Source organism: Plectropomus leopardus, chromosome 12, assembly GCF_008729295.1.
Source record: "Plectropomus leopardus isolate mb chromosome 12, YSFRI_Pleo_2.0, whole genome shotgun sequence".
Taxonomy (NCBI): domain Eukaryota; kingdom Metazoa; phylum Chordata; class Actinopteri; order Perciformes; family Serranidae; genus Plectropomus; species Plectropomus leopardus.
In genome coordinates this window covers 20886007-20894884 of record NC_056474.1, presented here as the reverse complement: position 1 = coordinate 20894884, position 8878 = coordinate 20886007, and the positions used below count along the sequence as shown (strand labels likewise).

At 46.2% G+C, this 8878-nt stretch overlaps 1 protein-coding gene across 4 annotated transcripts; it reads right to left on the bottom strand.

Annotated features, from left to right (window-relative positions):
- Nucleotides 1-452: 452 nt before the first annotated feature.
- LOC121951140 (titin-like) lies at nucleotides 453-7766 on the bottom strand. Of its 4 annotated transcripts, none has more exons than XM_042497388.1 (8): nucleotides 7388-7766; nucleotides 7013-7201; nucleotides 6757-6878; nucleotides 6516-6681; nucleotides 5586-5701; nucleotides 4934-5503; nucleotides 610-3802; nucleotides 453-538 (listed from the first exon to the last, which is right to left on the bottom strand). In XM_042497388.1, the coding sequence occupies exons 1-8, from the start codon at nucleotides 7662-7664 to the stop codon at nucleotides 492-494; spliced, it is 4680 nt and encodes a 1559-aa protein (XP_042353322.1). In that variant the 5' UTR covers nucleotides 7665-7766; the 3' UTR covers nucleotides 453-491. The 4 variants fall into 4 exon arrangements, with proteins under 4 accessions (XP_042353322.1, XP_042353321.1, XP_042353320.1 ...); XM_042497387.1 differs by having other exon boundaries at nucleotides 610-3616; nucleotides 3803-5503; nucleotides 7388-7765; XM_042497386.1 differs by having other exon boundaries at nucleotides 610-4933; nucleotides 5120-5503; nucleotides 7388-7765.
- Nucleotides 7767-8878: the final 1112 nt, after the last annotated feature.

The following is an 8878-nucleotide window of genomic DNA, read 5'->3' as shown; positions in this document are numbered from 1 at the left end:
AATGACTATAATTCTTTAATTTAAATTTAGTAATCAATACAGATTGACATTTACATGTTCAGAGAGAAATATTTACCAGACTAAAATTTTGAAATACTTAGTATTTTATATCTAGATGAGAACAAGCAGAAAAACTTTACAGGTTGTACTTTAGGCCATGGAAATTCCAGTAAGTGTATTTACACGAATGGGTCAATGTTCAGGAAGTACCAGTTCATGGCAAGGCAAAATAAGCAAGACAAATGAGTTCAACAAGGGCAATCCACCTTTTGATTCTAAACAGCTGACATAATGCCAACAAGTACCAAAAGTAAACCGACAAATTTGTCTTTTGAAGATCAACTGACTGCTGACAAGAGAAAAGATAAAATCCTACTTTTACACCAGCTTTTCAGATTTTGTCTCCCCACTCAACTGAAATATTCCCATACTTTCTTAAAAAGGTCAAGTACTCACATTTCAGTCATTTTATTTATAATAAAGACAACTCATTACTGCCTCCGATGTCCAACCTCCCTCTGAATGGGTTGATTAAATCCTGCAAGAGACGCACATACAATATTAGTACCAAAGACTATGTTAAAAAGTTAAATCAAATATACAACATACCTTTTGCTTGGTGGTCAGCTGCAGAGCTCCTTCGCTGAAATGTCTTTCCCGGAACGAGAGGTTGACCCCTGTGGCTTAGGGGCGTCATAGGCCTCCAAAAGTCTTTGAATTTAGAGTTTAAATGTGCCACATTAACAGTGTCCTGGGGCAAAGGCACAAAATGAGGGCCATTGAAAGGGAAAAACAGTGGGACACCTTCTGGGTTCTCACCAGGCCTTAGCGCGTGGTTCACATTAGGCAAGGAATTGGACTGTCCTTTCCCCATCTGTTTGGGGTGTTGAGTTTTTTCTTGTGGGGATTTTACATTCTGATTTTGCGGTTTCCCATGTTGCCATGCCATATTTTGTGCCAGGATGTTTGCATCACCAACTGGGTGTCTGAAATGTAGTTGAGATTCAACTAAACGGTTGGGCTCCCTACCTGGTGGGCCATGCTGTAGCAGCACATAACCCTTTGGTTCAGAATTCTGTTCATTTTCAGTGGATTTCTTTGAGGCACTCACAAATGGCAGAGGTTCAATTTGGTCTTTAGGGTCCATGGATCTTTCATTAGATGGTTTTGATGATTGGCTTCCTGAAGGATTTGGCAGCTCCTCATTTTGCGGTAAATATGGCCAGTTAGGAAACAGTGTGTTTGGTGCAATATAAGGGTAAATCGGCCTTTCAAGATTTGTAGGCATGCTGGGATTACCAGTTAGTAGAGTAGGATTGCCATCTGGTGGCAGCTTTTCATTTTCAGATGGAAGGGACTGAGGTGAACTGGATGCAGGAGTGGAAGTTGTGGTAGCTTGTGTTGTGGTTGTTACAGTTGGCTTTTGAGGAATGGGAGCAGTATCCAAGCCACTGACAAATCCAGGATATGCCATTGAAGGGAGGAATTGCAGTACTGGATAGGATGCAGGTGCATCTTCACTGCGAATTCCAGCAGGGATAATTTGATGGAGATGTTGATGAAAAGCAATTTGTGGGCAGCAATTGGAAAATCCAGATGGGCAAAACTGAGGGCAGTGGATAGGTGGCATGTATGGATAGCCTGGTTGAGGGTTTTTTGAGACTATACCATTACTAAGTTGTGAATTAGAATCCACTGGGTTATTTTTACTGGAGCTAGTTATGTTCTGTTGTGGCTGTGGAGCCGGAGTTGGCTTTTCAGGTTTTGGCTGAGGGTAGTTGGGGAAGGGGTAGGGGTAGAATGGCTGCTGTACTTGACCCTGAGGATTTGCAGGCTGTGGAGGTTTTGGATCAGTGGTTTGCTTCTCAGGCTCTGGCGCAGCTAGTGGCTTTTCAGGTTCAGGAGCAGTGGCTGGATGTTCGGGCACTGGAGCAGGCTTTGGCCAGGAGTGGTAGGGGAAGGGGTAGGGGTAGAAAGGCTGCTTTACATGTCCCTTTGGAGCTTCAGGCTGTTGAGGTTTTGGAGAAGCTGATGGCTTTTCAGTCTCGGGAGCAGTGGTTGGCTTTTCAGGCTCTGAAACAGGCTTTCCAGGTTTTGGCCAAGGGTGGTAGGGGAAGGGGTAGGGATAGAAAGGCTGCTGTACTTGTCCCTGAGGGGCTTCGGGCTGTTGAGGTTTTGGAGAAGCTGATGGCTTTTCAGTCTCAGGAGCAGTGGTTGGCTTTTCAGGCTCTGAAACAGGCTTTCCAGGTTTTGGCCAAGGGTGGTAGGGGAAGGGGTAGGGGTAGAAAGGCTGCTGTACTTGGCCCTGAGGATTTGCAGGTGGCTGTGGAGGTTTAGGAGCAGTGGTTTGTTTCTCGGGCTCTGGAGCAGCTGATGGCTTTTCAGTCTCGGGAGCAGTGGTTGGCTTTTCAGGCTCTGAAACAGGCTTTCCAGGTTTTGGCCAAGAGTGGTAGGGGAAGGGGTAGGGGTAGAAAGGCTGCTGTACTTGTCCCTGAGGGGCTTCGGGCTGTTGAGGTTTTGGAGAAGCTGATGGCTTTTCAGTCTCGGGAGCAGTGGTTGGCTTTTCAGGCTCTGAAACAGGCTTTCCAGGTTTTGGCCAAGGGTGGTAGGGGAAGGGGTAGGGGTAGAAGGGCTGCTGTACTTGGCCCTGGGGATTTGCAGGTGGCTGTGGAGGTTTAGGAGCAGTGGTTTGTTTCTCGGGCTCTGGAGCAGCTGATGGCTTTTCAGTCTCTGGAGCAGTGGTTGGATTTTCAGGCTCTGAAACAGGCTTTCCAGGTTTTGGCCAAGGGTGGTAGGGGAAGGGGTAGGGATAGAAAGGCTGCTGTACTTGTCTCTGAGGGGCTTCAGGCTGTTGAGGTTTTGGGGAGGCTGATGGCTTTTCAGGCTCAGGAGCAGTGGTTGGCTTTTCAGGCTCTGGAGCAGGCTGTCCAGGTTTTGGCAAAGGGTGGTAGGGGAAGGGGTAGGGATAGAAAGGCTGCTGCACTTGTCCCAGAGGGGGTTCAGGCTGTTGAGGTTTTGGAGAAACTGGTGGCTTTTCAGGCTCAGGAGCAGTGGTTGGCTTTTCAGGCTCTGGAGCAGGCTGTCCAGGTTTTGGCCAAGGGTGGTAGGGGTAGAAAGGCTGCTGTACTTGGCCCTGAGGATTTGCAGGCTGCGGAGGTTGTGGAGCAGTGGTTTGTTTCTCAGGTTCAGGAGCAGTGGCTGGATGTTCAGGCACTGGAGCAGGCTTTGGCCAGGGGTGGTAGGGGAAAGGGTAGGGGTAGAAAGGCTTCTGTACTTGGCCCTGAGGATTTGCAGGTGGCTGTGGAGGTTTTGGAGCAGTGGTTTGTTTCTCGGGCTCTGGAGCAGCTGATGGCTTTTCAGTCTCGGGAGCAGTGGTTGGCTTTTCAGGCTCTGGAGAAGGCTTTCCAGGTTTTGGCCAAGGGTGGTAGGGGAAGGGGTAGGGATAGAAAGGCTGCTGCACTTGTCCCAGAGGGGATTCAGGCTGTTGAGGTTTTGGAGAAACTGATGGCTTTTCAGGCTCAGGAGCAGTGGTTGGCTTTTCAGGCTCTGAAACAGGCTTTCCAGGTTTTGGCCAAGGGTGGTAGGGGAAGGGGTAGGGGTAGAAAGGCTGCTGTACTTGGCCCTGAGGATTTGCAGGTGGGTGTGGAGGTTTAGGAGCAGTGGTTTGTTTCTCGGGCTCTGGAGCAGCTGATGGCTTTTCAGTCTCGGGAGCAGTGGTTGGCTTTTCAGGCTCTGAAACAGGCTTTCCAGGTTTTGGCCAAGGGTGGTAGGGGAAGGGGTAGGGGTAGAAAGGCTGCTGTACTTGTCCCTGAGGGGCTTCAGGCTGTTGAGGTTTTGGGGAAGCTGCTGGCTTTTCAGTCTTGGGAGCAGTGGTTGGCTTTTCAGGCTCTGAAACAGGCTTTCCAGGTTTTGGCCAAGGGTGGTAGGGGAAGGGGTAGGGGTAGAAGGGCTGCTGTACTTGGCCCTGGGGATTTGCAGGTGGCTGTGGAGGTTTAGGAGCAGTGGTTTGTTTCTCGGGCTCTGGAGCAGCTGATGGCTTTTCAGTCTCTGGAGCAGTGGTTGGATTTTCAGGCTCTGAAACAGGCTTTCCAGGTTTTGGCCAAGGGTGGTAGGGGAAGGGGTAGGGATAGAAAGGCTGCTGTACTTGTCTCTGAGGGGCTTCAGGCTGTTGAGGTTTTGGGGAGGCTGATGGCTTTTCAGGCTCAGGAGCAGTGGTTGGCTTTTCAGGCTCTGGAGCAGGCTGTCCAGGTTTTGGCAAAGGGTGGTAGGGGAAGGGGTAGGGATAGAAAGGCTGCTGCACTTGTCCCAGAGGGGGTTCAGGCTGTTGAGGTTTTGGAGAAACTGGTGGCTTTTCAGGCTCAGGAGCAGTGGTTGGCTTTTCAGGCTCTGGAGCAGGCTGTCCAGGTTTTGGCCAAGGGTGGTAGGGGTAGAAAGGCTGCTGTACTTGGCCCTGAGGATTTGCAGGCTGCGGAGGTTGTGGAGCAGTGGTTTGTTTCTCAGGTTCAGGAGCAGTGGCTGGATGTTCAGGCACTGGAGCAGGCTTTGGCCAGGGGTGGTAGGGGAAAGGGTAGGGGTAGAAAGGCTTCTGTACTTGGCCCTGAGGATTTGCAGGTGGCTGTGGAGGTTTTGGAGCAGTGGTTTGTTTCTCGGGCTCTGGAGCAGCTGATGGCTTTTCAGTCTCGGGAGCAGTGGTTGGCTTTTCAGGCTCTGGAGAAGGCTTTCCAGGTTTTGGCCAAGGGTGGTAGGGGAAGGGGTAGGGATAGAAAGGCTGCTGCACTTGTCCCAGAGGGGATTCAGGCTGTTGAGGTTTTGGAGAAACTGATGGCTTTTCAGTCTCAGGAGCAGTGGTTGGCTTTTCAGGCTCTGAAACAGGCTTTCCAGGTTTTGGCCAAGGGTGGTAGGGGAAGGGGTAGGGGTAGAAAGGCTGCTGTACTTGGCCCTGAGGATTTGCAGGTGGCTGTGGAGGTTTAGGAGCAGTGGTTTGTTTCTCGGGCTCTGGAGCAGCTGATGGCTTTTCAGTCTCTGGAGCAGTGGTTGGCTTTTCAGGCTCTAAAACAGGCTTTCCAGGTTTTGGCCAAGGGTGGTAGGGGAAGGGGTAGGGGTAGAAAGGCTGCTGTACTTGTCCCTGAGGGGCTTCAGGCTGTTGTTGAGGTTTTGGGGAAGCTGATGGCTTTTCAGGCTCAGGAGCAGTGGTCAGTTGTTCAGGAGCAGGCTTTCCAGGATTAGGCTGAGGGTAGAAGGGGAAGGGGTAGGGATAGAAAGGCTTTGGCTCTCTGTTTGGTTTGTTGTTCAGTACTTCTGGCTCCTTTGGGAAACCTGGCACCTGGGGAACAACAGAATGTGATGGATTTTTCGGAGATGGGACGGAGAGATGCAACCCTTCGCTTGGCATTTTGGAACCATCTGCAGGCCTCTTTGGGTGCTCAGTTTGAGCTGGTGACAGTGATGGACAGGAAATTTTAGTCTCTCCCTCTCCAGCCAATTCAAGGGTATACATTCCATCCTGGAATGCAAAGAATGAATGGATTACACACGCACAAAAAAATTAAAAGGGATTTTTTATAAGAAACAGATTTTCACTTTACCTTTTTCTCCAGGCAGGGTGCATAGTGAACGGAGATGACTACACCTTCAGGATGTACAACTACACTGAACCCACATCTGGATGATGCCTTCATCAGTGGCTCCCAGTTACTATTCACTGTAAGGAATCAACCCCATTACAATTTCAACAATTTCCCTACTTCCAACTTCTGTAACAAGATGGATACTCTCGAAACATGATGTGGCCTATAAAAACCCATTTATCACTGCACAAATTGAAGTATTTTAAACACCCTCAAATTAAATCAAATGTTATTTAAAGACCACTTTTCATACATTTAATGTAGCACAAAGTGCTTCACAAGCTAAAAACAAAAAAAAACATCAAAACATAAACCACCACCACCACCACCCCATCCCACTTCCCAGGACCACCCACCCCCCACCCACAGAGCACAAACAGAAGGACGATGTTCAAAAGGCACAGAACAGTATGGCTGTGGATAAGAAACATGGCTGAGCACACACGACTAAAATAAGAAAACGCCATCGTGGAGGGCCGTTTGGACCAGGAGTTGATCAAAGCTCACAGAGACATTGCTACAGAAATCACCCCACCCCAGACAGACAGGGGAGTCCACGCCAAAACCATGAAGCTGTGGACATCCAGCCGAGACAGGGCGACCCCCCACAACGATGCCCACACAGCCAAAGCCAATAATAGTAATCCCAAAATTATTCCCATCACATAACACTCAAAATTCCACACTTTAATTATGGGAAATAGATGTAAAGTTTCCCTTTAATAATGGCAAAAGCTCAATTAGAATGACAATGGCTAAAGTTAGGCATTTGAGGACAACATATTGTCTTTAATGATTATGACAGTGAAGCAAACACCCAGACATAACCAAATTGATGTAAGCATCACGTAATTTCTTGCACCTTTGACATAGAAAGTAATTACTTACAATTTACGTTAATTTCAGCAACAGAGACCGTCCATCCCGTTTTCACAACCATGCCCTCAGTGTGGCAGGTGACCATTGGAGGGTTAGGTGACGACTGCCTCATTAAAGGGCATGACATCCTTACTGGTAACCCCCACCAACGTAACGGGAGAACATAGCTATCCTCCTGAAAAACAGATGAAAAATGTCACAAGTGTACATGGTTCACATTTTGCAGTGCTTTCAAAACAATGTATCCCACCTCAAGAGAAACAAAACAACCATCGTAAGGTGCAACCAAGACCAAATCTCTTCTTGTTGACTTGATGGTGTAACCACAGCTTGGTGGCAGTTTGGACAGAGGCAGAGGAGAGATGCGACTTCCTGAGCAATTAAAGTCAACAGAAAAGAAGAATTTTAAAAAGCTTTTGAAGCTGTTCTGGAAATACTCAAATATTGTGTACAGTATAAATGATGGAGTTGTAATTTAACAAATCCACACAAGAGACCAAACGTACCCCTGTCCACAAATAACAGAGATCCAGGAGTAGAAGCAGCATCTTGGACCTGAAGCTTCATGGAGTCACCTGTACATTCAACCTTTGGTTCCATTTTAAGGAGTTGCTCCACTGCTGTACTGCCTAGCTCTGAATTTGGTATTGAAACACCATCACCTTGTACTTTAGGTTGCTTGGGCTGCCCCCAACCTTTTACAAAAAAAAAGTTTAGAAGGTCAAATAAATAAACCACCATCAAACAATGATGTTCAATCAACTACACACCTTGAGGTCAAACATCTGAGCAATGCATGCATAGGGCTTAAAAATAAGTCATGATTTACAACTTAAATATATTAAGTGCAGAACTGCAAGAAGAATTTCACCTCTACATACCCATGTCTTCTTGGTAATCTGTATCAACATCCAAAAAGTTCTCTGTGGCCTTGGTTCCTTTGAAATCATCACCTTGCTGAGAGTTTTGCCCAATTAAGAGTCTTCCATGGCGCAGATCACCTCCTTCAGCTTGATCTTTGCTAAGTGTCGAGTTTCCTCTTAATTTATCCAGTGCCTTAAGTTTTGTCAGTCGTGTGCAATGGCTAAATGAGGTAGCAGCCACTAAGAGCCCTAGACATAGTAAAATCTTACTGCCCCCGCTTTCTCCACACGCCATTAGAACAAAGAAAACGCACTGCACACAGGCAGAGTGCCTCAGAAGTGTGCTGCAAACACTAAACTCTTCCCTGCACGGGCAGTTTTGAAGACAGAGTGAGTGAGGGATGTTGCAAATGACGGCTGATTAAACACCTGACCACAGCAGGTGTTGTCAGTTGACTGGGATATAAGGGCAGGGTGTTAATTTGTTTTGAACACCTCATATCAAGCAGATGTGTAGTGAAAGACTACATTTACCACAATTTGAAAACAAATTGTAGTAAATGTAGTGAACTATGTTCTTGTAAGGCTCATTTAACGATTTTTGCTAGTGCCCGGGGCAACATTATCTCCAAAGCCCGCTTGTATTTTTAACAATATATATCAGCATATTACAGAGGTGGCCTTTTGGGCAAGAACAGACCCAATGCTCCCTTTCTGAATACAAACAGATCACTTCCATATTTGCATATAGTTGCCATTTGACAACAAATTAATATTACAAAAAACTAATATCTAAACTGGTTTTAAGGATGAAAATTAAAAGTTAACTTAGCACGGGAAGTATTTAATTTTGTTTTCTTATAGGAATTTTACCTGAATATTGAACAATGAGTCAACTTTGGTACCTTCCCAGTGTCACGTGTTGTTGGAAAAAGGAAGTATAAATACGATTTCATGGTCATATATGTGATCAGTTATTTGTCATATCAAAGTATGAGACCCCCTTTTCACGCCTTAACAGTAAAAAATTGATTTTATATTACTGCCTTTTAGTAAAATTTTAGATGAAGGAATTGTTGCCATTTAGCAACACCATGTAATTGAGGGTGAAACAATAGTTTATTCTTTAAAATGTCATCTTTCCTTGGGTCTGAATAACATTAGAATCTGAATTTCATTAAATATATTTGTTTATCCGTATTTATTCTGAAACCAAGAGTTAAAGACAACATTAATATACATGCGCTTTATAACTTCATCAACTTTACTTTCTGGCGTTACTAGCGTAGGCCGAGTCCCTTCAAAGTAATTCATTTCCCATCAAGGACAGCCTGCACTCTATTGAAAATGCGTTTCATTTTCCTCCAGCTTTCTGAAAAGAAACTATTGGTAGGCTATTTATTTCTGGAAATAAGCAACTGTCAGAACTACAGGCAGATGAAGTTAACTACTTCACCTGATACAAAGTTCTCCCATTACAGAATTGTGGAGTATACTGGTTCAAGAATA

Coding starts and splice junctions, on each gene's coding strand:
- LOC121951140 (XM_042497384.1), bottom strand. CDS start 7,664: ATGGCGTGTGGAGAAAGCGGGGGCAGTAAGATTTTACTATGTCTAGGG. Junction 6,682..6,756: donor GTTGTTTTGTTTCTCTTGAG/GTGGGATACATT, acceptor TCTGTTTTTCAG/GAGGATAGCTATGTTCTCCC. Junction 5,702..6,515: donor TGCTGAAATTAACGTAAATT/GTAAGTAATTAC, acceptor GATTCCTTACAG/TGAATAGTAACTGGGAGCCA.